This window comes from Muscardinus avellanarius (genome assembly GCF_963383645.1).
Source record: "Muscardinus avellanarius genome assembly, chromosome: 14".
NCBI classification, from domain to species: Eukaryota; Metazoa; Chordata; class Mammalia; order Rodentia; family Gliridae; genus Muscardinus; species Muscardinus avellanarius.
The window spans coordinates 15,204,577-15,232,359 of NC_137800.1; the positions used below are offsets into that span (position 1 = coordinate 15,204,577).

The 27,783-nt window shown below is 44.4% G+C and overlaps 1 protein-coding gene across 2 annotated transcripts in view; it reads left to right on the top strand.

Moving 5' to 3' along the window:
• Positions 1-471: 471 nt before the first annotated feature.
• The window catches only part of SLC18A1 (solute carrier family 18 member A1), a gene marked incomplete at both ends in the record, with an annotated part of 33,148 nt that continues 5,836 nt past the window's right edge, over positions 472-27,783 (top strand). Inside the window, 10 exons of one of the 2 annotated variants that reach the window (XM_080709743.1) lie at positions 472-595; positions 2,691-3,054; positions 4,050-4,108; positions 8,732-8,815; positions 9,655-9,747; positions 10,874-10,963; positions 11,215-11,258; positions 19,037-19,097; positions 19,178-19,273; positions 27,479-27,557. In XM_080709743.1, coding sequence (XP_080565869.1) covers positions 472-595; positions 2,691-3,054; positions 4,050-4,108; positions 8,732-8,815; positions 9,655-9,747; positions 10,874-10,963; positions 11,215-11,258; positions 19,037-19,097; positions 19,178-19,273; positions 27,479-27,557 — 1,094 coding nt within the window. The remainder of the gene's footprint in view (positions 596-2,690; positions 3,055-4,049; positions 4,109-8,731; positions 8,816-9,654; positions 9,748-10,873; positions 10,964-11,214; positions 11,259-19,036; positions 19,098-19,177; positions 19,274-27,478; positions 27,558-27,783) is intronic. The other variant, XM_080709744.1, reaches the window with a different exon arrangement.

A 27,783-nucleotide genomic window follows, 5' to 3' on the forward strand; every position in this document is an offset into this window, starting at 1 on the left:
ATTGCAAGCGTGCGCCACCACGCCCGACTAAAAGGGTGGATTTGGAGGAAAAGAATAAGTAGCTAATATTCTAAGCACAACTCAGACGTGACCCAAACCATGGAGGTGGCAGGCGATGGCTGACACTGGAGAAGCAGGGGGCTGAGTGATCTGTGGATTCTGTTTAATATGCTAGCCATAGTTTCAGTTATAAATTGTTGGGAAACAGTGCATACCTGGAAGGCATTCTGGAAACTGGTACTGTTATTGAGACATATAGGCAACACTTATAAAAGGGCTGGGGGTATAGCTCAGTGGTAGTGAGCTTGCCTGGCTTGCACAATGCCCTGGGTTTAATCCCCACCACCAAAAAAGAAAGAAAAAGTGAGCAGCTGTACGGGCACAAACACAGTCCTTTATGCTTTTCATTTTAGCAGTGAGTTCCGCAAAGGTGTCAGAAGACAGTGACTGATACTGCGCCCAGCCCCCACCATGCTCCGCGCGGTCGTGGATGCCCCGCAGCGGCTGCTGAAGGAAGAAAGAGTGTCCCGGCGGCTGGTGCTGGTGGTGGTGTTCGTAGCCCTGCTCCTGGACAACATGCTGCTCACCGTGGTGGGTACGTGTGGGGGTCTTGCTGCCAATGGCTGATATGTTTTGGGCCCCAGAGGCAGCACACATCCTGAGTCATTTCAACTGTAAGTGGCCTCAAGAAGATTCTGAAGCCCACTTCTTCTTCCCCAGCCTTTCTTCCCAAGGTGCTGATGACTCTGGAGCCCTCGGGACTGTACGTGTCTTTCCACTGTGATGCTGTCCAGCCTCTGTCCTTTAAAAATGGCACAGTGTATTTGGGGAGCCAACCCCTGACCAAACCCTGCCTTTCTGCAACCTTTCTCTCAGAGTTCTCTTTTTTCTGTTTGATACCCTTTTAATCTGTACATTATGTTATGCCAGTGTATAAATGGGCACTAACATGTTGGCCCCCTCCCTCGGTAAAAAAGTATATATATATACATACATACACACACACACACACACACACATACATTTACATATATATCTTTAAGAATCTTCCTGAGACAAGTGGTTAATCCAGTGCAGTTATTTCTCCTTATTCATGGTTCTATAGTTAGAGTTACGTTCTTTTTGTGTGTGGGGGGGTCTGGAGATGAAAACCAGGGGCATTTGACCTCTGAGCTACACTTCCTGCCCTATTTTTTATTCTTTATTTTGAAACAGGGTCCTACTAAGTTATGGAGGATCTCACTAAGTAGCTGAGGCTGTCTGCGAATACAAGCGTGTGCCACCATGCTCAGCTTTAGTTATGTTCTATAAAGTTGTTGCAAGCACTGAATTAGTGAACGTATATATGTTTTTTTGTGTGGTACTGGGGATGGAACCCAGGGGCATTCTACCTCTGAGCTACAACAGCCCTATTTTTTATTATTTATTTTGAAACAGGATCTCACTGAGTTTCTAAGAGCTTCACTAAGTAGCTGAGGCTGTCCCCGAACCCCAATCCTCCTGTCTCAGCCTCCCAAATGCTTGGATTACAAGCATGTGCCACCGTGCTTGGCTGAATTAGTGAATACTGAATCATTCCTCTTAAGAGAAATATAGGCCTTTCAATTCTCTTCCTTCTTTCCTCCCTTCTTCCTCTCTATCTTTTGTACTGGGGATTGAACCCAGGGCTGTTCTACCCATGAGTTAGACTCTTAGCCCTATATTATTTTTTATTTTGAAACAGGGCCTTTCTGCATTGCTGAAGGTCTTGCTAAGTTGCTGAGGGTGGCCTTGAACCTATAACCTTCCTTCTAAACCTCACAGGTACTAGAATTACAGGCATGCACTACCATGCCTGATAGCTTCTATTCTCTCCTCTCAATCTCTCTCTCTTCTCTCCCTCTCTCTCTCTCTCTCCGCCCCCCCCCTTCAGAACAGAGGATTGAACACAGGGGCATTCTACCTCCGAGCTAGATCTCCAGCCCTGTTTTTTATTTTTTATTTTGAAACAGGTTCTCACTAAGCTCAAGAGGGCCTCACTAAGTAGCTGAGGCTGGCTGCAAACCTGCAATCCTCCTGTCCCAGCCTCCCAAGTACTGGGATTACAAGCATGTGCCACCAAGCCCAGCTGGTTCTATTCTCTTAATAAAAAGAAAATGAGGTCCAGATGTATTAAATGACATGCCCGAGTCTGCCTGATAACAGATGTCAGAGGTGACATTGTGCCAAGCCCCATGGAACAATCCCAGAGTTGGAGTTTCTTGTACCGCACTGCGAGGCCCTTAGCATCTCCAGACCTCAGCTTATCTCTGTGGGAACTGAGACAAGGAGGCAGAGTCCGCCTGACTCCAACTTAGCTGGAGGATGCACCACACTGGGTGCCTTGAAATGATCACAAGTATAACTATCAGCAAGTGTCGATTTTCAGATAGTAAGTAAGAAAATCATCCAATACAGAATCCACAAATCCACAAGGACCGATTCTATGATCGTTGGAATGGAGATCCTATATTAGTATAGTTTGGGCAGGCACAGTCTTTAGTGCACTTTATTTATTTATTCATTCATTACTTTTTGGTGCACTTTAAATGATGTCCCTTGGACATCTTCCTTTAGCATAAAACATAACCTCATGGTAATGCCACTGCATTTAGCAGCGGGAAAGAGATCATCTGCCCTTGGCCCTCACCACTTGTCTTCTTGGCTTTCAGTGCCCATCGTGCCCACCTTCCTGTATGCCACCGAGTTCAAAGAAGCCAATTCTTCTCTGCACACCCGCCATTCTACAAGTTCCCAGCAGACGCCTGCCTCTCCTGCCTTTACTGCCATCTTCTCCTTCTTTGACAACAGCTCCATAGCTGTGGGGGAAAGTGCCCCCAGGGCCACCGCAGGGACAAATGGCTCTTCTGGCACCACCTCCCCTCCAGTCACTGAGGCCAACTCAGCACACAGAAATAGTTGCTTGCAGGGCACAGAGTTCTTGGAGGAAGAGAATGTCCGGGTTGGAGTTCTGTTCGCTTCGAAGGCTTTGATGCAACTTCTGGTGAACCCATTTGTGGGACCTCTCACCAACAGGTACCTCAGTGGACGCAGTACCCCACAGGGTGCTCACAGGCTCGGGAATGGCAGGGTGGGCTGAGTTTTCATACAGGTGGTTAAAAGGAAAAAGGAAGGAACACTCTGGGCCTCAGGGAAGCCCACTGTTTGGAAAGCTGGTGACCCCCAAAGATGGGTGAAATGTCACGGGCTTCTGATTTCCTTGGTGATATAATAAATATTGAGTGTAAAGAAGACGCCAGGGAGCAGCAACGCAGAGATAAGGATGTTCCAGTGTTCTAGCACATGGCTGGAATGGGCGGAGGTGGGGATGGCTTCCGTCCTAATGCACACTACAGCTCTGGTGTCCTAGTAGTGTGTTTGGGGTGACCCTGAGGTGTTAAGGAGATCTGTGCTATGTAGAGGCTATCCTTTCCAGAAAGGGACTTTGATTTATGGTCTGCGGACAAATTTGCATGTTTGTTTATTTTCTTCTGTTCATCCACATGTTATAGTCCATCGCTAAACTTGCATTCAGTGGCGTGTTTTACCACATACTCAAATCAACCACATATCTATTCCCACTTACATTAAAAAATATGCAGAGCTAGGCATGGTGGTACACACCTGTAATCCCAGTACTTGGGACACTGAAACAGGAGGATTGCAGGTTGGAAGAGGATAGTTTCAGAAACAGGGTTTTGAAACCCTGTTCAAAGTAAAATAATAATAATAATAATAATTAATAATAATAAGCCAGGTACAGTGGCACACACCTGTGATCCCAGTACTTGAGAGGCTGAGACAAGAGGATCGCAGGCTCAAGGATAGCCTCCACAATATAGTAAGACTCTCAGCAACCTAGGGAGACCCTGTTTCAAAACAAAAGAATAAAATAGGGCTGGGGGTGTAGCATGGAGGTCCTTGGATTCAGTCCTCAGTAACACACACACACACACACACACACACACACACACACACACGTATAAAATGCTTATTGGAAGTGTATTCTCTTTTGTTGATCCCCTTTTTAGGATTGGATATCACATTCCCATGTTCGCTGGCTTTGTTATCATGTTTCTCTCCACAATTAGTAAGTAATTTGCTTTTCTTTTTCTCCCCTTCATTGAAAACCTTTGAGTCTATCAAGCAGGGTCAGATCAGCTCATGAAGGAATTAGGCATTTGTAAGTGGACCGGGCATTCTTTTGAATGCTTTGAAATTTTTGGAATGGAAGCTAGAATAGTCACGGTAACTTAGTCTAGCTGGAATTTGTCTATTCTGCTCTAGGAGAACAGATACCTCATTTACTTCAGTGGAAATTATTGAAGGACATTCAAATGTGTACAATATATTGAGATTTTTAAATTTGCGGTTCTGGGGATGGAACGGAGGGACATTTGACCTCCAAGCTACATCCCCAGCCCTATTTTTTATTCTTTATTTTGAAACAGGGTCTCACTGAGTTGCCAAGGGCCTCACTAAGTAGCTGAGGCTGTCTGCGAACCGCCATCCTCCTGTCTCAGCCTCCTGAATGCTGGGATTACAAGCGTGCGCCACCACGCCCGGCTTATATGTTGCTTTTGTGTGCACACACATGTGTGCATATCCATCAATAATTATTTGAGTGAGCTTAATACAAACATACCAGCTTTGGGAAGAGATAAAAGCATTTTAATATGTTATGGTATAGGGCAACTAACAGCAAAAGATGGAAGTTGGACAATAGTATCTGGAAAATTCCCAAAAGTCTACTGTTTTTCAGCTAGGTACATTAGAAATTATAGTTTAACAAAGTAAATTTTCTAAAGAAACAAGAAAGAAAAGGACAAATAGTCTCTCCAGTACCAGCTAAACATTCCTAATAAAATGAAGTTGTAATAAAAATAGTAAGCAAGAAAAGTAAGTCTGGTTGCTGACCCTGAGATATAAAATAAAAGGAATGAACATTTGGGGTTTATCATACAGAAAGGCATGGGTCTGTGGACCCAACAGTGGCTCCTGCTGCCTCTGCTGTTCTTGGTTTTCCAACAGCCAGCCTGCTTGCTTCCTTCCTTCCTTCCTTCCTTCCTTCCTTCCTTCCTTCCTTCACTTCACTTATTTGTGCTGGGGATTGAACCCAGGGGCATTCCACCTCTGAGCTACACCCCCAGCCCTATTTTATTTTACTTTATTTTTTTTTTATTTTGAAACAGAATCTCATTAAGTTATGTGGGGTCTCGCCAAATTGCCGAGGCTGGAACCAACCTGCGATTCTCCTGTCTTCCTGTCTCAGGCTCCCAAGTACTGAGATTACAGCTGGTGCCATCGCCTGGCTTCCCTCTTAGTTTTCTTATTGCATTCCTGTTATTATCTCCTTCCTTTATTCTACCTCCTCCTATTTCCTTTCCTCCCAGCATAGGACTCGACTCCTAACAAGTCGGTGTTTGACAAGAATCTGTTGCACTCAGGAGTAGGGGCCTGCAAAGTACAAGTGCTTGAGATTTGCAGTTCTGTCTGAGAGCTCTCGCTTACTGGTGCAATTCTAACGGGATCAAGGAAAATGAGAAAATCAAGGCAGCCGTGTTCACTGAGGTCCTAGAAGATCATCCTGTGCTAGATAGTGAATTAGGAAATCGTGTCATTCACTGAGACCTAAGATTTATTTCACAATCCAGGTGTGGTGGCACATGCTTGGAATCCCAGTATTTGGGAGGCTGACACAGTAGAATCGCAGGTTTCCAGTCAGTCTCAGTGAGATCCTGTTTCAAAATAAAGAATAATAATAATAATAAAAAAATAGGGCTGGGGATGTAGCTCAAAGGTAGAATGCCTCTGGACTCAATCCTCAGTACTGCCAAAAAAAAATTCATTTCACAAAACTTTATAAAGCATTTATATTATAGCATTTAAAGAATGAAAAACATGGTTCCAGGTGTCCACGTCGATATGATGGTTTTCTGGGGAGAAGTGACCAACACCCTGAAAAATGGAATTACAAGCGTGTGCCACCACGCCCGGCTACCCTGAGAAACTCAGAACTGCAGTGTATCAGTGGAGCCCAAACCCTTTAGCATAAGGCCCTTGCCTGACTCCCTCACAAGCTTTTCTTGTGCATCGAATAGTATGTATGAAATAATTATTTTCATGCTCACCAGAGTCGCTATCCTGAATTGACTTCATTCTAGCCAAAAGAAAAGACATTTGGTGTTTAAGATCTCCTATGTAGCATCATTTAGAGTTAAAAAAAATACCAAAAAAGCCAAGCGTAGTGGCACACACTTGTAATCCTAGTACTTGGGAGGCTGAGACAGGAGGATCCCAGGTTGGAGGACAGTCTCAGCAAGTAGTGAAACTCTTGTCAACCTGGCAAGACCCTGTTTCCAAATAAGAAATAAAATCAGTTGGGGAGTAGAATGCCTCTAGGTTCAATCCCCAGTCAAAAAATAAAAATACTAAAAAGAGATTGCTGATAATCCCCGACTAGCCTTAAAATTCTCCATTGGGGAACTACTCCTTGTATACTGGATGCTAGATCTAGTGGCCCTGTCAGCAGTGAAGAATATAAAGGAAATTTGATCTAAGTATGTCGACCAAACACCATCCTTTGTCCAGGTCCAGGACTGAGGGGCCTCCCAGAATGAATGAAAACTTTCAGTTTTAAAGCAAAGAAAGAGCCGGGCATGGTGGCACATGCTTGTAATCCCAATACAGGAGGATTGCAGGTTCCCCGCCAACATCAGCTACTTAGGGAGGCCATCTGCAACTTAGTGAGACCTTGTTTCAAAATAAAGAATAAAAAATAGGGCTATGGGTGTAGCTGGGAGGTAGAACGGCTCAGGTTTTAATCCCCAGTACCACAAACAAAACAAAACAAAAATAAAAAGCAAAAAAAAAAAGTCTTGAGCAAACCCAGACAAGCTGGCCACTCTGTTCTCTAAAGACAGGAATAATACGCTTTGAACTGATTAGAAATCAGAAAGCCCCAAAAGGGCCTCTGCGGCCAGGGAGGGAGAGGCTGAGATGTGCGTGTTTGGTCGACAATGAGCAGTTAGCTGAGTGTGATCATGTCGGAGAAGGTAATTGAGGACAATTATAAGCACGACCAAATTCACCTGTAATGAGTGGGCCAGGGGATTAAAATGCTTCTGGTCCAGACACTTTGGGAGGGATTCTTCTCTGTATAGAAGACACGGCTCTGGAATCGAGGCATGTCTGGACCTACCAACCTGACCACCAACACCCCGTCATTTAGCTTTGGCGTTTTTTTGTGTGTGTGTTTTTGTTTTGTTTTATTTTTTACAACATATTGTTTGGTTCTCTGTTTCATGTGTGCTAACTTCCAATAGACTGACCCTATTCAGGGGCTTGAAGTGCATACCCTCTTTATTTTTGTATCTGCTACAGTATCTAGTAGAGCTTGCATTTAGTAATGTTTAATCAATACTGATTCGATTTGGTTAAAAGGACTTCCAACATAAGGCAAGGGGAAGGATGTAATAGGATAACAAGATATTTTTACCCGGTGCCTGTGGTCCTTGACGTGTACACAACTTATTGGCGCAGTATTCCAGATGACTCAGTGTGGTCCAGCAATGGCAACAGCCAAATCTGAGCTATGGAAGATCTAGTATCTTTAGGAGTAGGGTCTAAAGACCAGCTAATTACCAGCAATGCATTGGTCTTCATGAATTCCCCTAATTCTGATGTATAATACTGTGTTCTTAGCAAGAAATGTGGAGAGCCAGCTTCCCATCCACTGTGTGGTAGTGACTGGGTTTGTGTGCCTGTGGCCTCTCAGTATTCTTGCCAATCAAAAATCATTTTTGGCCAAATATGGTGGCACATGCTTGTAATCCCAGTACTTGGGAGGCTGAGACAGGAGGATCACACAGGTTCAAAGCCAGCCTCAGCTACTTAGTGAGACTCTCAAGGACTTAGTGAGACCCTGTTTCCAAATAAAATATTAAAAAATAAGTCTGGGAGTGTAGCCCGGAGGTAGAAAGCCTCTGAGTTCCACCCCCAGTACCACCACCACCAAATTATATATATATATATATATATATATATATATATATATATATATATTTTTTTTTTTTTTTTTGGTAGAGTGTGGTGGCACGTGCTTGTGCCATCCCAGTACTTGGGAGGCTGAGATAGGAGGATCACAGGTTCAAAGCCAGCCTCAGCTACTTAGTGAGGCTCTCTCTGCAATTTAATGAGACCTTGTTTCAAAATAAAGAATAAAAAATAGGGCTGAAGGTATAGCTCAGAGGTAAAATGCCCCTGGGTTCCATCCCCAGTACCGCAAACAAACAAACAAACAAAAAAATTTGTTTTAAAGCTGGGCGTAGTGGTGCACACTTGTAATCCCAGCATTCGGGAGGCTGAGACAGGAAGATCACAGTTCACAGACAGCCTCAGCTACTTAGTGAGGCCCTCCGCAATTTAGTGAGACCCTGTTTAAAAAAAAAAAAAATAGGGCAGGGGTTATAGCTCGGAGGTCGAATGCCCCTGTGTTCCATCCCCAGACCCACACACAAAAAAAGTTTGTTTTTTTTTTTTTGTTTAAAGACTGAAGAGATGAAAAAGACAATTTCAAAAACAGAAAGAAAAAAAAATCACACTTGATTAATGCACCACATAGCGCCTCGTCCGTGCGTGGGCATGCCATCTGGTGGCGGGGGATGCGAGGCAGTGTGCTAATTGGAGCATTCTGGCTGTTCTCTTCACCCAGTGTTTGCTTTTTCTGGCACCTATACCCTGCTGTTTGTGGCCCGAACCCTTCAAGGCATTGGATCTTCATTCTCATCCGTTGCAGGTAATGCCTACATCTTCAACACACACACACACACACACACACACACACACACACACACACACACATACACACACACACGCCCCTGTGATCATCCTAGTAGGTAGAAATCAGGATTCAGGAACAAGTCGGTGGAGCATTCCTGGCTCAGCCCGTAGATCCCTGCACCTGGCATGACCTGGGGCAATACTCAGATGCAGCAAATTTAGTTGCGCGTACTATCAAGTGGATGGAAAAGTAGACTAGGCTTTCCCCTGGTGCCTTTCTTTTTCTGTCTCCCTCTTATTGTCTTAAAGAAACAGTCTTATTAATACTACCAGTAATACCATTACAATTTGCAAAGTCTTGCCAGATGCAATCTTTCAAGGCATCTTGTGAGGTTGGAATTTTACGCCATTAAATGGCTCTGAGGGCACAGTGGTCGTGTGTGGCCAGCCCATGCCTTCCCCCAGGTGCTGAGCCTTCTCATGCTCCTCCTCAGAAACCACGTTGAATAGAACAGTCTCTGTGCCCTGGCCTGCTCCATAACCCCATCACACAGGGAAACATGCTCGGAGGGGATAAAACACCATGCAATGCGGCATAATTAAACAGTGGTATTCTGTGTTACTCCTCCCAGAAGCCTTTGTGCTTCCAACAGTATTAATGCACAGAAAGAGTGAGTATTGCAGGCTATTGGGAGGGTAGGGGGAAATATTTGCAATATACTGTGTGCCAAGTTTTGTTAAAACTCTTCAAACTGAAACTCTAGCTAAGATGATCACTGGAGATATAATAAGGCAGGGACCAAGGACCCCAAGAGAGGCTGACAGACTCTCCCATACGCCATCTCTTCTGTCCAGGTCTTGGGATGCTGGCCAGCGTCTACACTGATGACGAAGAGAGAGGAAGAGCCATGGGGGTCGCCTTGGGGGGCCTGGCGTTGGGAGTGCTGGGTAAGCTTTGCCCAGCTGGAAATCAAGTCTCAGGGTGGGAAGGAGTTCCGAAGATCTCTCAACATGGTGGGTAGGGGGTACTGAAGACCCTCTCAAGATGGCGGGCTTGCCAAGGCCATGGAAGTTTCTTTCTTATGTGGCCTAATTGTGTGTGGTCTCCTTCAGAAATGTTACCAAGGAAAGATTTCATTTCTTTTGTCCCTTAAGAAGCGGTGCATACCATAACGGCACGGGGAAGGTCTATAAAGCCAGCTTGTCCAAGGAGTGAACTTCTTCATATTAGTGACTGCTTCCTGAATAACCTCTGCTACCATATATGACCTCAGCTTTCAACAGGAGACAATGCTTTTCATTTGTCTGTTTGTTTTGTTTTGTTTTTATCATCACATGGCTAAGTAGACACTTACCTGGATATCTGGGGCCCCTGTTAAGTGGCTTCAATCTTTCCCATCTCTGCTTTTTCCCTCTCAAATCCACACATTCTAACAATACTGACTTCTTTCTTTCTTTCTTTCTTTCCTTCCTTCCTTCCTTCCTTCCTTCTTTTCTTTCTTCCTTCCTTTCCTTCTTTCTTTCAGGATTGAACACAGGGGCATTCTACCTCCGAGCCACACCTCCAGCCCTATTTTTTTATTCTTTATTTTGAAACAAGGTCTCACTGAGTTGCAGAGGGCCTCACTAAGTAGCTTGGGCTAGCTGTGAACCTGTGGTCTTCCTGTCTCAGCCTCTCAAGTACCTGGATTACAAGTGTGTGTCACCACGCCCGGCTTGGCTTTCTTCTAGAGCTGTTCTCTTTCCTGACACCTCTGTTCTTGCACGCTTCTATCCCACCAGAAACTCTGCATTTGACAAAGTCAAATGTGGCCACCTGGGCTTTTGACCACTGGGCTTACATAGCGCTTTGTGCATGCGGCCTTTTATTCTAATTATTGCCTCTCCTACTCCCAACACACACACATTTCCTTCATTAGAAATTGAGCTCCTTGGAGACAGGAACCAGGTCATCCCCATCTCTGAATCCCCAGAAAGCCAGGTGGAGCTTGGCACCCTTAGGCCTGCAGTGAATGCCCCTTGGGCAGTGTGGGTGGGATTGCCCTCACCTCTGCCGTCTGCTCTGCCTTTCCAGTGGGGGCCCCCTTCGGGAGCGTGATGTATGAGTTTGTTGGGAAGCCTGCGCCCTTCCTCATCTTGGCCTTCCTGGCACTACTGGATGGAGGTAGGTCAGCCTTGGAAGCCGGGGCGGGTGTTAGCCCAGGTCGGGTTGGGAATGAGTTATACTGCGGTATCGGTCTTGACTACTAAGAGGCGGTCCATGTTTAGATGGATCAAGGACAGCCCCACCTTAAAAAAGAAGGAAGAATCTCAGAGAGTTTTAAGGGGTGGCAATGCGGCTATTATTAGAGGCTCTGGTTAATCAGTGAACAAACTGAACAAACCGTCTCTCTGTCTGTCCCTCTTCTTTCTTAGCACTCCAGTTTTGCATCCTGCAGCCTTCCAAAATCTCTCCTGAAGTAAGTAGACACCAAACTCCATGGCTAAGAGATACACAGAATGGCTAGGTGAAAGGACCCAGGCGCATCATGCAGCCATCAGGAGAATGGTGAAGGGGAATAGAGTCAGGAAAAATGAGACTGCACTTGGACTCCCAGATAGAGCTACGTTTAGCGTAGTGTGGGCCACAGCAAAGGAGTCTGGCTTAATATTAGCAGAGATAGAGTAAGGACCCTATAAAAGGTCCAAAGAAGTCTTTGCTCAGGACTATAGATGATTAGGAGGCCTCCAGAGCCTTCCTCCAATAAAAGGCTTCCTCCAAGAGCATCCCTGAAAACTATCATCCTGTCACAGTTAATAAATAGCAGAGTTGGTATTTGTCTGACTCCAAGCCAAAGAGGGCTCTGGGAAATCAATATTAAACCATATTGCGATGAATGACTCAGCGAGCAGAAGGAAAAATAATAAAGTGCAGAAAATATGGGAAAGTTTGATCTTGCATCCTGTTGTCTATCAAGGTAATCCAAGAGGTGTGTGCGTGTGTGTGTGTGTGTGTGTGTGTGTGTGTGTGTTGCTGGGGATTGAAGCCAGGGGCATTCTACCTCTGACATATACCTCCAGCCCCAGTTTAGTTTTTAATTTTTGAAACTGAGTCTTAGGAAGTTTTGAGGGTCTTACTAAATTCCTGAAGCTGACTTTGAACCTGCGATCTTACTGTCTCAGTCTCCCAAGTACTCCCAAGTAGCAACACATCTGCCTGAGTAATTTTAATAACATATAAAAGTTCTTGATGGCTTTTTATGTCCTAAGACCTTTGCTTTGTATGCTATGCTTTCATATATATATATATATATATATATATATATATATATATATATATATTTTTTTTTTTTTTTTCTCCTTTTTTTCCTTTTTTTTTTGGTGCTAGGTGTTGGACCCAGGGGATTCTACCTCTGAGCTATACCTTCAGCCCTATTTTATCTTTTTATTTTGAAACAGGGTCTCACTAAGTTGTGGGGGGCTTCACTAAGTGGCCGAGGCTGGCTGCAAACCTGTGATCCTCCTGTTTTAGCCTCCCAAGTACTGGGATTATAAACTGCACCATCATGTCTGGCTTATCCTTTATCTTATAAATGGCATGTGATAAGAACTATTTTAGCCTCATTCTGCAGACGTAGAGATGACGGTAAACGAAGAAGCATCTGAAAGAATTGGGAACTGGGGCAGAATTGACAGTCCAGGAGTGGCAGTTCCCCCACAGTGGCTGGGCCTCTTGTGATCTCCTGGGATGATGTCATCTTTGGGAACTAGCTCTCGGAGTAGGATTCTGGGTACCAGAAAGGACCTCTTCAGAACAAGAAACAGCAGATACCTTCCATTTGGACTCCCAGTCCTGGAATGTGCCTGGCTGTGGCACCTCCCCAGTCCCTGCTCAGGGGTAGAGACAGGCATCTGATGGTTTTACCCCCAGTACAGATTATCTGGAGTGCCAGGAGTGAAGAGTCACTCAACCAGCACAGCAGGCTGTGGGTACTAGGAAAGCAGGGTGTCCACAAATATTTTATTTTTCCGGTACTGAGGATGGAACCCAGAGGCATTCTACCTCTGAGCTACACCACCAAGCCCTATTTTAAAATTATTTTTATTATTTATTATTTTTATTTTTTGCAGTACTGGGGTAGAACCTAGGGACATTCTACCTCCGAGTTACACCCCTAGCCCTATATTTTATTCTATATTTTGAAACGATCTCACTGAGTTGCAAAGGGCCTCACTAAGTAGCTGAGGCTGCCCTCGAACCACAATCCTCCTGTCTCAGCCTCCCAAATGCTGGGATTACAAACATTCGCCACCACACCTGGCTTATTTTATATTTTGAAAGTTGTAGAGGGCCTTACTAGGTAGCTGAGGTTGACCATGAACCTGGATCCTCCTGTCTCAGCCTCCCAAATGCTGGGATTTAAAGCATGCACCACAACGCCCGGCTTCCACAAATATTTCTAAAAAGAACCTGATCATGGGGCAAAAAAACAAATCAGTACTTAGTCTTTAAAAACTTTTCATCTTGAAATAATTTCAAGCTCAGAGAAAAGTTGTAGCATGATACAGAGAAGTCCCATATACCCAGGTTCTTCACCTATTTTTAACATTTTGCCCTCTCTCTCTCTCTCTCTCTCTCTCTCTCTCTCTCTCTCTCTCTCTCTCTCTCTCTCTCTCTCTCTCTCACACACACACACACACACACACACACACACACACACACACACACACACGGTTACTATTATTGTTCCTTAAGTTTTTCTGAGCCATTTGAGAGTAGATTACTATATAATTTTCTTAAAGCCGGGCGTGGTGGCGCATGCTTGTAATCCCAGCATTTGGGAGGCTGGGACCCGGAGGATCGCGGTTCATGAACAGCCTCAGCTACTTAGTGAGGCCCTCTGCAACTCAGTGAGACCTGGTTTCAAAATAAAGAATAAAAAATAGGGCAGGGGGTGTAGCTCGGAGGTCGAATGCCCCTGGGTTCCATCCCCAGACAAAAAAAAAAAAAGCCGGGCGTGGTGGCGCACGCTTGGGAGGCAGAGACAGGAGGATCTCCTGAGGCTGGCCACGACCCTGTGATCCTCCTGTCTCAGCCTCCCAAGTACTGGGATTACAAGTGTGCACCACCACGCCCAGCTTCCTTTACCTCTCTTTACACATAACTTTATGTTTATACATATTATATTACAAATATGTATGATTTATGTTTGTTTTTAGTTCGAACTCATGAAATTCTATTCAGTGGATTGTAGTCTATCATCATTATCATTGTTTTTTTTTTGTTTTTTGTTTTTTTTGGTGGTACTGGGGTTCCTGGAAGCCCTTCTACCTCCGGGCTATACTCCCAGACCTATTTTTTACATTTTTATTTGGAAACAGGGTCTCCTAAGCCAGCGCACGCGGCTGGCTTCGAACCTGCGCGATCCTCCTGCCTCTGCCTCCCAAGCGCGGGGATTACAAGCGTGCGCCACCACACCCAGCATCATCATTGTTTTGATGAATCTTTTAAAACAGATTCCTATGCTCCTTTAATACTCCCTCAGTATTTTCAGTGATAATACAAAATAGATCATATACAAATTATATTTATAATACAAAATATTTATAATACAAATACAATATATAAAATAAAATATAATATATAAAATAAAATATAATATAAAAATATAATACAAAATATTTATAATACAAAAATAGGTCACATTGTTTGTCTTGTACCTTCCCCACTTCAGCGCTGTAGTCAACTATTTTTCCAAGAATCTCAGGTTCCTTTGAGTAGGGAATGGTGTTTAGAAACCAAAATACAGGCACTCTGTGTGCTCACTGGTGTTAGGGGCTCCTTGTTTTCAGATCATCCCAGTGACAGAGCTAATCAACACACCTCCACTTTAAACACACCTCCACTTTCAGCCCAAATCCTTCAGATTTTTTGCTACTATCCATCCTCATTTCATATTTGTATCTCCCTTCTTTCATAGCGGGAAATCTGGCTTTCCCCCAAATCAAGATAATTTACTTATTTGTGCAATCCTAGCCATACTACCAACACACACACACACACACACACACCCCAAACCTACTAAGAAGCATTCAAGATTTATTTTTAAAGTTTGTTCCCCTGTATCTTTAGAGAAGATAGCCAAAGGACTATATTTATCTATTTATTTTTAATATTTTTATTGGCACATTGCCATCTCACATTGTTAGGTAGTTCAAAGTGGGAGTGACCTGCATGCACACAGCTCTTGGTGAGCCCCCTCTTCTCTACATGACCTTGAGATTGGCATTGGGGATTTCACACATGCGCATAACTTCAGTGGCAATGTTTCCTTTGTTGATTCTCTGTCCTCCCAACACACCCTCCCCTAAACTCCATCCACCGCTCCACTGGGGTTTCTTCCCCATTTTCTAAAGTCCCTCTTGTAGCTTGATTACTCCCTAGCTTCAAGAAGTGAGAAAAAACATATGGCCCTTCGCTTTCTGTGGCTGGCTAATCTTATTTAACAAAATGTTTTCTAGGTCTCTTTGTTTTCCTGTAAATGACATAATTTTGGTTTTTTTTGTTTTTTACTGAGTAGAAATCCATTGTGTGAATAGCCCATAACCCACCTTTCATGTGATTATATTATCCATAGTGCATTTAAAATCCAGTTGTGTTATTTGTTTTCCTTGGCATTTAGCTTTTCTTTTCCTCCGTTCTTGTTAATTACATTCGTCTACTTGGGCTGCATAATAAGGTGCTATAGGCTAGGGGCTTAAACAACAGACGCTACTTCTCTGGATGTCCGTGTCCGGGTGCTGTTGGGACTTCTAGTGAAGCTCTCCCTTCCTGGTGTGCAGATGCCGCCTTCTCACTCCATCCCCACATGGTAGTTTCTTGATGTGTGTGCACAGAAACAAAGATATCTGGTGTACCTTCCTTTTTATTTATTTATTTATTTTATTTATTATTTATTTATTTTAATTTATTTTATTTTTTATTTATTTTTTATTTATTATACCGAGGATTGATCTCCAGGGGCATGCTACCTCTGAGGCATACTCTCAGCCCTGTTTTTATTGAGAATCTCATTACTTGCTGAGGCTGTTCTTGAATCTGTGATCCTCCTGTCTCAGCTTCCCAAGATTACAGGCCTGTGCCACCTCGCCTGGTTTATGCCTTTTATTTTGGGGACACTAATCCTATCAGAGCAGGGCTCCAACCATTTTGACCTCAGTTAGTCTCAATTATTTTCCCAAAAGCTCTATATTCAAAGAAGACATTAAGGGGTGGATCTTCAATATATGAGTTTTAGGGGGACACAATTCAGTCCATAACACTAATACAATTTTATTTTTTCAATATATAAAACATTACCACCTGGAAGTCAAAATTATTCAAAAACATACACTCAGTGTCAATCCCTCCACAACCTTTTTACTCCTGTTCTTCTTCACCCTTGCTGGTTGTAAGTGACCAATTTGTTTTCTGGTTAATCTTTTTGATGCTTTTTTCATTTTTCTCCCAAAATGAGCAGTTTGGGTATATTTTCATTGCTCATTTTTCTTACATAGTAGGCATTATACTGTATGTTTCTCTTTGAATTCACCTTTTTCTCTCTTTTAAAGATGTATCATGAGCTGGGCCTGGTGGCACACACCTGCAATCCCAGCTTTTGGGAGGCTGAGACAGGAGGGTCACAGGTTCAAGGACAGTCTGAGCAAGTAGTGAGACTCCCGTTAACTTAGCAAGACCCTGTTTCAAAATAAAAAATAAAATAGGGCTGGGGATGAAGCTCAGAAGTAGAATCCCTTGAGTTTAGTCTCCAGCACCCCCACACTATATCTCACTGCAATATATATATATATATATATATATATATATATATATATATATATATATATATATATAATGAGATCATTCCCTATCATTCCCTATCAGTTTGAAGAGTTCTTCCTCATTTTTTTTTGTAGCTGTATGGTCCACCCTTGTGTATATATACAATATTTTACTCAATTTTCTTTTTGTGCACTTAGTAGTTCTCAGTATTTTGTGCATTTAGAAGCTTTCAGTTAGCCAGATGTGGTAGCACACGCTTATAATCCCAGAATTCAGGAGGCTGAGACAGGATCATGGTTTGCAGACAGTCTCAGCTACTTATTGAGGTCCTTTGCAACTCAGTGAGACCCTGTTTCCAAATAAAGAATAAAAAATAAGGCTGGGGGTATAGCTCAGAGGTAGAAGGCCCCTGGGTTTAATCCCCAGTACCACAAAAAAAAGTTTTCAGTATTTTTAAATTCAAACAGTATAGCGGTTAATAACCTTATGGACATGCATTTGTATAATTTTGGCAGTAATCTTTAATTTCCTGGAAGAAGTGTTGTTGCAACAAAGGATTTATTGGACTTTTTAATGTACATTTTAGTGACTTATACCAGTTTCTTTACTTTGAATTATAAATAGAGGATATGATCTTATTTTTTGTTTTGAGTCTCTTGCTTTCTGTTTTCTTTTATTTATTTATATTTTGGTGGTACTGGGGATTGAACCTAGGGGTGCTCTACCCTTGAGATGCATCTCCCCTCCTCCTCCTCCTCCTCCGCCTCCTCCTTCTCCTCCTCTGCCGTCGTCTTCTTCTTCTTCTTCTTCTTCTTCTTCTTCTTCTTCTTCTTCTTCTTCTTCTCCTCCTCCTCCTCCTCCTCCTCCACCTCCTCCTCCTCCTCCTCCTCCTCCTCCTCCTCCTCCTCCTCCTCCTTCTTCTGTACTGGGGATTGAATCCAGGGACATTCTACCTCTGAGCTATACCCCCAGCCCTAATTTTTATCCTTTATTTGGAAATAGGGTCTTGCTGATTGAGTTGCAGAGGACCTGCCAAGTAGCTGAGGCTGGCCACGAACCCGTCATCTCCTGTCTCAGCCTCCCAAGTACTGGGATACAAGCATGAGCCACCATGCTCACCTTCCCCAGGTCTTTTTTGAACATTCTATTTTTTTTGAGACAGAGTTTCACTATGTTGCCCAGGCTGACTCAAAATCAAACTCTGGCCTTCATCACAATTTTCTTAATTCACTCTCTTGTTTCTGCAAAGAGGGTTATCATATCAAAACTACTAAGTCTCTCTCCATAGAAGATAAGGACACAATGCTTAGGAAGTTTGAAAAAGAAAAGTCCTGGCTACTGAGTCTGGGAACATTGTGGAAAAAAAGGGATCCAGCCAGGCGTGGTGACACACATTTGTAATCTCAGCATTTGGGAGGCTGAGATAGGGGGATCGTGGTTTGCAGCTGGACTCAGCTACTCAGTGAGGCCCTTTGCAACTCAGTGAGACATTTCAAAAGAAAGAATAAAAAATAGGCCTGGGGGGTGTGTGGCTCAGAGGTAGAATGCCCCTGGGTTCAGTCTCCTATACAACAAACAAACAAACAAACAAACAATAGGGCTGGGGCTGTAGCTCAGAGGTAGATGCCTCTGGGTTCCATCTCCAGTACCACAAGAAAAGAAAAGAAAAGAAAAGAAAAGAAAAGAAAAGAAAAGAAAGGAAAGGAAAGGAAAGGAAAGGAAAGGAAAAGGAAAGGAAAGGAAAGGAAAGGAAAAGAAAAAAAGGAATCCAATTGAGGTTGACCTCGAGGAATGGAATGGGTAGGCTGGCTGAGATGAGGAGGAAGGTAGTTTAATGGAGGTAGCAGTGATAGCGGAGGGGCTGGAGGCATGGGAGGTGCTGAGATAAGGATCTTTCTGAGGGAAGGGAAATTTGAACTGTTGTTTAGGCTGGAATTTTAACCGAGGTGTTCAAGCTCCTCTGTTACACCAGCCCAGCTCAAGATGCCGAGGAGGAAGAATTCAGACAGCTTGCAGAGCTCAGGCGCTTTGCTCTGTCCTGGAATGTAGTCCTCTGTGGGTGGTTCTCTTGGGACAGCTGTGGCTGCAAGGAAGGTCTAGTGGAAAGGCCCTGGAGTGCCTGTTGTCCAATCCCGGCCCTGCTACTATCCACTGTGACCTGCCTGGCAGTCATTTGGGGTCAGGAATCACCTCTGAAATAGGCTGCCCACGCCCTGTGACTGCCACAGAGCCAGCCTTGCACGGGATGATGCTGCCTCCAGCTCACGCTGTGAAGTGACACGGTCGCTCTCCCTGGACGTGGGTTTCCCGGCTTCTCCAGTACAGGAGCTGATGTAGATGATCCCTCTGGTCCTGCGGGCACCTTCTCAGATTCCGTGAAAGTCAGAGGGACGTAAGCACTGTACAAATGAAAGTTTTTGTTGTTCCTGTTCTCAGAGTGCCAAGGGGACTCCACTCCTTATGCTTCTCAAAGACCCTTATATCCTGGTGGCCGCAGGTGAGCTGGCAAGGGTCTCCCTCCAGGTTGGGGGATCTGGGCTTCAGGCCACACAGTGGCTCACAGACTTGCCTCGCCAGGGTCCATCTGCTTTGCCAACATGGGAGTGGCCATCCTGGAGCCCACACTGCCCATCTGGATGATGCAGACCATGTGCTCCCCGGAGTGGCAGCTAGGTAAGTGACCCCCATCCCCACCTCAGGCCTGGGCAGGAGGTGGGTGCTGGGGCCCATGCTCAGGTCATCAACAAGAATCCCATCCAGACCATCTGCATATTAAAGGGACAGCACGATCTTTTCACAGACCTACCTTTTATGCCCAAGCAGGTGGGCAATCCTTCAGAGAAGCAGCCTGAGAGAAAGTGGGCGGGGAGTGCAAAGAGCTAGGGAGAGGTAGAACCATTAAAGATTTCCAGTCGCACAGAATCAAGAATTCAGGAGGCTGAAACAGGAGGATTGTGGTTCGTGGCCAGCCTCAGCTACTTAGTGGGCTCCTTTGCAACTCAGTGAGACCCCGTTTCAAAATAAAGAACAAAAAAATAGGGCTGTGGGTGTAGCTTGGAGGTAGAATGCCCTTGGTTTCCATCCTCAGTACTGAAAAAAAAAGAAAATATTTCTGGTTAAAAGACCTAGAGTTTTGTTTAAGTGTAATTGATTTCATGTGCAAACTTGTGCAAATTCCTTCTCATCTCGGCAATAAGCATTAAGTAATTATCTAGTTCAAAGAGAAACTGTAGGAATAGATGCTATAGGTGTGAAAACTCTTTGTACCAGGCACAATATTAGCACACACCACCATCATCATCCATGCTATTTGTAGGAATAAAGACATAGGTGTGGAAATACTTTGTGCCACGCAGAGTACGTACCACCATGACCATCCATAGTTTTTTCTGTTCAACTCCCCTTTCCCTTTTCCAGACTTTTCACCTCTAAAAAGGTGCTTATGGTGAGAATTGGAGAAGGGCTAAATAAGTGATGTGTGCATGTCTGCCTCTCCCACCTTGTATTCCATTAAGATGTATGAGTTCAGTGCACCAATAAAATGTGCTCATAGAGATACCCTATGATGTTCATCCAGGGAAGGCGCAGGCTCTGTGCCCCGGGGGTAAAGCTTTGGGTCCAGGAGAAAGGTCTCAGCCTCCTCTGCTTCTTGGAGACTTCGTGACTCATCTGAGCTCAGAGGAGCAGCTCTAGCCCTTTCTGAAAAGCCTGAGGAAAGGGAACAGAGATGGTGACGTGCAAATGGCCCAGTCACTGCAGGGACGAGAGGTTAATGGGCCAGAGGGGAAGCTGATAAGAACCTGGTTACAGCTCAGCAGCAATAGAAAGCACTAAATCTAATTTTTTAGGGGACAATTCTAAGTAAGGCTCCCAGCTGCTCTCCTAGCCCCTAAATTGAATTTTTTTTTTTTTTTCTGGGCTGAAACTGCCTCTGACCATGACAATTAATCGAGTTAGTCAGTGCTGAATGCAGATAATGCACCTTTTGCTGGAGGCTCTGGCCACTCAGGCTCCTGGTACCTGTGAACAACTGCGGCATGAGTCAGACCTTCCCCAGCACCTCAGGTACCAGTGACTCAGCTTCCAGTTACAGCATCGGCCACAGCTTTCCCCAGTACTCTCTGCATCCGTAGTCTAACATTAAAGGTTCTCCAGTGACTGCGTCAGAGGGACCCAGAGGGCTTGTTAGGACCAGCAACAAGTCAGGAAAAACAAGTCGGCCTTCCAAGAAAATCTCTAGGTGATCTCTATGCCTGGTCGGAGACTGCACTGTGAAAACCACCTCTCTTACCTGAAGAGCATCTCTGCGGGTTGCTGGGAGGAGTGGAGGTGAAGCGCCATTGAGTGTGGCGTGTGCTCTGTGACGAGGCCTTTGCTTGTGGCCCATGGGGTGCCAGGCGCTGCTCTCAGAGGGGAAGTAGTCTAGGTTTTGGAAACTGCTCCACTTGAGTTTGAATTCTGACCGTCACATTGGAGAAATTATCTCATCCCTTGAACTCTTTTGGTTTTTGTGGTCCTGGGGGTTGAATCCAGGTCATTTTCTACCTCTGATCTACACACTCAGTACTATTTTATTTCTTCTCTCTGTCTTTCTCTCTCTGTCTGTCTCTCTCTTTCCCTTTTTTTTTTTTTTTTTGTAGTACTGGGAATTGAATCTAGGGGCATTCTACCTTTCAGTTACATCCTCAGCCCTATTTTATTCATTTATTTTGAAACCTTCTTGCTGAATTGCGGAGGCTGGCTGCAAACCTGTGATCCTCCTGTCTCAACCTCCCAAGTATTGGGATTAGAGTTATGTGCCACCATGCCAGGCTTTATTTTATTTATTTATTTATTTATTTATTTATTTATTTATTTATATTTTGTGGTATTGGGGATGGAACCCAGGGGCATTCTACCTCTGAGTTACACCCCCTGCCCCATTTTTATTCTTTATTTTGAAACTAGGTCTCACTGAGTTGCAAAGGGCCTCACTAAGTAGCTGAGGCTGTCCATGAACCACGATCCTCTGGTCTTAGCCTCCCGAATGCTGGGATGACAAGCGTGCGCCCACCACACCCGGCTAGGCTTTATTTTATTTCTTATTTTGAAACAGGATCTTGTTAAGTTGCTGAGGGCCTGTGAATTCTACTTTTCTCATTTGAAAAAAAATGACAATTTTAAGAATTGTTTTGATCTATGTGTTCATTATAAAGAGATTAGCAAAGTGCATGGAATGTACTCAGTCAATAAGAATTCTCCCTTTCTTCCTTTCTTTCTTTCTTTCTTTCTTTCTTTCTTTCTTCCTTCCTTTCTTTTTCTTTCTTTTTTTCAGTACTAGAGATGGAACCCAGGGGCATTCTACCTCCAAGCTACACTGCCAGCCCTAGTTTTTATTCTTTAATTTTGAAACAGGGTCTCACTGAATTGTGGAGGGCCTCACTAAGTAGTAGCTGAGGCTGGGCACGAACCGGGATCCTCCTGTCTCAGCCTCCCAAATGCTGGGCTTACGAGTGTGCGCTACCACACCTGACTTAGAATTATTATTTTCAAAATTGTTTGTGTTTAAATTATCTTGATAGTTGTGGCTACAGGTAATCCAACCCCGTGAAGTCATGCTGTGAAATGTGGGCATTGACAGGCATAGTCTGGCACACAGAGTGCTGCTGAAATACGAGCTTTGGCCAGGTCTGAATGAACAAGCCACATAGATTGAGGGAAATTTCTTAGCAGATTTCACACTATTAAGCCAGGTATGGAGGCGCACACTTGTAATCCCTGTACTTGGGAGGCTGATACAGGAGGATCTCACAGGTTCGAAGCCAGCCTCAGCTACTTAGGGAGGCTCTTAGCAACTTAGTAAGACTCTGTTTCCAAATAAAATATAAAATGAGTCTGGGAGTGTAGGCCAGAGATAGAAAGCCCTGAGTTGCATCCCTGGTAACACACACACACACACACACACACACACACACACACACTCACACCATTTACAATGATGTCAAGGAGGTGTATCTAGGCCAGCGAGCTTTCTAAAGGCACCTGTTTCTATATATCATATACAGCTGAATAGTTACAATCTCTAAATTTTTAAAAGCAATTAAACATAAACAAATAGGTACCATTTGAAAAAGATCGCCACCTGTGCAGGTCAACAAATATACTAAGATATGCTTCACTTTTACTCTATAGAAGAATATTAAAAGCAAACAAGCCGTCAGCCGGGATCTGTTGACTTTGGGCTCAGCTGTAATGGCTGCGATGCTTTCTGTTGGACTGCGTTGCTTCCCGTGGGTCTAAAGAGGAGCAGAGAGAGCTAGTGAGACCCGGGGAAACTCACCCTGCAGATTCTGAGCAGGTCCTTATGCTAGAGTCATCTGTGCTGCAGCACTGGTGGGTGGGACAGTGGTCACACCCGGCTTTGGACCGGCTTTGGACCTGGCATTGGAGGGAGCAGCCTGGGTTAGGATGCTCACTGGTTCTGCTGATGATAATCAGTGCTTGGAGGGCACTTACTCTGGGCAAAGTGCCGGATAGGCAGTATCACCTTTAAGCAAGCCTCGCAACCAGCCTATCCCCTGCATTAGGACATTTTTTTTTTAACTATAACAAAATACCCGAGGCAGGCTAACTTTATATTTGTTTGTTTGTTTGTTTTGCAGTACTGGGGATTCTACTTCCAAGCTATACCTCCAGACCCAGTTTTTTATTTATTTATTTATTTATTTATTTATTTATTTATTTATTTATTTATGGTACTGGGTTCCTGGGAGCCCTTCTACCTCCAGGCTACACTCCCAGACCTATTTTTTTTTATTATTATTTGGAAACAGAGTCTCTTAAACCAGCGCGGCTGGCTTCGAAATTGCGCGATCCTCCTGTCTCCACCTCCCAAGCGCAGGGATTACAAGCGTACGCCATCACGCCCGGCTATTCTTTTATTTTAAAACAGGGTCTCACTAAGTTGCAGAGGGCCTCAGTAAATAGCTGAGGCTGGCTGCGAGCCTGCTATCCTCCTGTCTCAGCGTCCCAAGTATTGTGATTACAGTGTGCACCACCATGCTTGGCTTAGGCGGATTTTATTAAGAGACCTGTTAAGCTCACAGTATTGGAGGCTCCTGGTATTGGATGCTCAGCATAGAGTTGGCTTTGTGGTAATGGAGGAGGCCTGTGGACACAAAGTATAACATCATCAAATGGGAAGCCAGAGGTTGATGCAAACGTCAGGCTCACTCTTACCACTCACTCTCAGGAACATTCAGGGGTCCTTTAAGAGCTGCCTTAATATCTCCAGATGGCCACTCCTCCATTGGCTGAAGGACCTCCCCCAGTCCCCACTTCTGAAAGGTCCCATCATATCCCACATCACCACATTGAGGACCAGTCTTCCAACACATGATCCTTTGCGGGACACGTTCAACCCTTATCTAGACTATAGCATCTCCTTATTTCAGAGATTCTTAATCTGACCCCATTCCCCCATCCCTGTCCAGATGTTGGACTCCATGGAACTTCCAATCATCATCTCCTTTGAAGACACCGACTTCTTTGAAAATGATGGTGATAGAGTGTGCTTTCATCTTCATTGCAATCATCTGCTGATCCCTTAGCTGCCTCTCCTCATTCTCTAAAGCAACCACAACTTATTCTGTTCTCTTCTGCTCCAGTCACCATTTTTAGTGATATCAGTATCTAGGTGGAGAAATCTCCCAACCTCCATGCCCCGTACTTCCTTGCATTTCCTACTCTTACAGTAACCTTTTCCCTCTTCACTTTAGCCAATCAATCCTATATATACCCTTGACCTTGACATCTCTATTAATTGCATTGCCCCTCACCTCTCTGTTCCAGCCAGGCCAGTATTACCTTTCCTATTCCTTACTCAGGTGGTCTGGTGTTCCCCTATCGGTTGTGGCTTCACTGAGATCAGCAATCCATTGGCCTTGGGTTTTTTCTATTTCTATCACTACTCATCCTCCTTTCCATACTCAGCGTGGATTCCATACTCTGTCACTAATGGCACTCCTTTGAAATGCCTCTCTCCCTCTGAGGCTGCTGCTTGGCCAAGTCTTCACCCTGGTGAGCCTGCCTGCTTGGTATTCCTTGTCTATACCCGAGCAGTGGCAGGGTGCTGTAGGAATTACCATCACACACAACCAGGTTTTTTTGGTCCCACCGTATATTTTGGATCACAAATCTAAAATAGGTTTTCACATCATTTAGCTATCTTTTTGTGCGTGTAGTACTGAGGGTGAAACCCAGGGGCCTTCTACTTCTGGGTTATACTTCCAGACCTATTTTATATTTTGTTTGGAAACAGGGTCTCACTAAGTTGCCAAAAGCCTCTCTAAGTAGCTGAGGCTGGCTTTGAACCCGTGTGATCCTCCTGTCTTAGCCGCCCAAGCGCTGGGATTGCAAGTGTGCGCCACCACGCCCAGCTAGCTATCTTTCTAAAAGTTCTGTAAGTTCTATACTCCTTCCCACTTTCCAGAATGACTGTTTTATACTTCTCCATTCATCCTTTTGTGCCCCCTCCCTTCACCCTCATCGTCCCCAGCTGTTGACTTTGCCTCCTAGTCATTGAAGAGTAGAAGCAATGAGAAAGGAGCTCATGTTCTATCATTAAACGTACCCACCTCCCTGCACCTGTGCCCACCGTCTGCCTTCTGTCTAAACAAGGTCGAAGCATCCCAACATCATCAAAGGCCAGGCTGCACTTGCCTTCCGGGCGCTGTCACTTCTCACCCACTTCATTGGCTAGTCCTCACCACCTCTTCTATCTTCTCCTTTGCTAACTTTCAAAGGTAAGAACCCCTGTCTTTGGATCACTATTCTTCTTTATCTGATCTTTCATAGGCGATTCCATCCATTCCCATGGCTTTGAGAACCATATCTAAACCAATAAATACCAAACTTGTCTCTTTGCCTATGACTTCTGAGAACTCAAGACTTGTGTAAACAGCTACTTGACATCTCCACGTGGATATCTGATAGGTGTCGCAAGCATTTCACGTCCCTCCACCCCAGCTCTTCTTCACCCACCGACCTTCCCCACATCCATCACCGAGTTGATAAAGGAAAAAGAACCTACATTATTGTTGCCTTTCTTTCCTTACTCCCATGTGTCCGTATTGATCCAACAGACAATTCCACCAACTGCCTTCAAAACATCTCCAATTAACTGGGTGTGGTGGTGCGCACCTATAATTTCAGTCCTTGGGAGGCTGAGACAAGAGGATCACAGAATTAAGGCCAGCTTCAGCACTTAGTGAGGCTCTCAGCAATTTAGTGGAGCCCCATTTCAAATTAAACATAAAAATCGGGCTGGCGGTGTAGCTCAGAGGTAGAATGCCCCTGAGTTCAATCCCCACTACCAAAAAGAAGAAAACCTAAACCTTCCAATTCTGCTCACTTCTCTCCATTAGGACTTCCAAGACGAGGCTCTGTCACTTTTCTCCTTGACTGGACAGATAATCTTCTAAGAGACTTTGGAAAATGTGAAACAGAATGTGTGATTCCTCTGCAGAGCTTCCCACTGTCCACTGCTCGCCTGTGCCAGCCACACATCATTCCTTCTATTCCTAGAACAGTCTGCGTGTTTATTCTTTGCATTTGTATTAGGACACACAGACACACACGCACACACACGTGCACACACACACGCACATGCACACACACGCACACACACAGTGCTCTCTTTTGGCTGCCAAAAACTCAGCTCAAATGCCACCTTCTCAAAGAGGCTTTCCTCGAACCATCAAATCCAAGGCAGCCCTTCTTTGGTCACTCTGTCGTACCTCCACATTAAATTTCCTTCACATACTACTGATTTTCAAAATTGTACTATTTATTTATTTATTTATTTAGCTGTTTATTGTCTGTCTCCCTTCCCTGGAATTCGAGTTTCCTGAGAGCTAGGATTTCGCCTGTCTTCTTTACTGCTGTATTCCTACCTCCAGGAATACTGGTACCTGGTAAAAGTTCATTAAAGGAATGAAAGAACCAATGAGACTCTGAGGCTTGTATCTTTGCTTATGCAATTTACAAATAAGTAAATTGCCCGAGGTCACAGAGCTCTCTAGTGGCCAGTCCACACTTTGAACCCAGAACTGTGTGGCTCCAAAGCCCTTACTTTCAGAACATCTCACCGTATGTCACACAAAGCCAAATGCCTAGAGATTCACTTGGCAAAATGCCGTACATTATTTGCTCCTTGCTGCAACCTGGTATGATGTAAGCGTAGCTTTTCTTTTTCCAGATGTGGAAACCAAGACTAAGGATGTTCTAGTAACTTACCTATGCTCACTAGCAGAGAAGTATCAAGGCAGGTGAATAGCGTAGCAGGTACTTACTTCCCAGGGAGTAGGCATATCTTTTCTGAAGCTTATATTCTCGTGGTGATAATCAGGTGTATTTTATATATGCCAGTGGCTCTTTAGGGTCAGAAAGTCTGAGAGCACATTAAATGTATTGAGGCTAAACAGAGCCCTGCTCCTGAGAAAGCAGAGATGTGTGGTCCTCTGACTTCTTTTTGGTACTAGGGATGGAACCCAGGTGCATTATACCTCTGAGCTACACCCCAACCCTGTTTTTTATTCTTTATTGTGAAACAAGGTCTCACTAAGTTACAGAACACCTCATTAGGTAGTTGAGGCTGTCTGTGAACCTGTGATCCTCCTGCCTTAACCTTCCAAGTACTGATATTTCAAGTGTGCACCAACCACACCAGGCTCAGGTGCTCCGACTTCTGCTCTGGGTTTGTACCAGGATCTCCAAACCCTAAAACAAAGTGGTTTAGAGATCCTGGAAGATGACAGGGGACTTTGCTGTCTTATAGGAACAAGATGTTTTCAGTTAACTTGGGTATGTCCCAAGGTGAGCACCTGTCTCCTTCCGCAGGTCTGGCTTTCTTGCCTGCCAGTGTGTCCTACCTGATTGGCACCAACCTCTTTGGTGTGTTGGCCAACAAGATGGGTCGGTATGTAGCCTGGGGACCTGTGAAGAATGGCAGGGGTGTGAGGGATCTGGGAGAGATTTTTGAGGTTGTCCCTGTGCTTGGGATGAACAGCTTCTCTGAGATTGAAAGTTCAGGCCAAGTATATAGTGATTAAAACTGCCCACTGGGAGAGGGGTTTGGGGATGAGGGGATCACAAAAAAAGCATGGTTCCGAGCTGTTTCTATAGAAGAGACAGTAGATAAATTA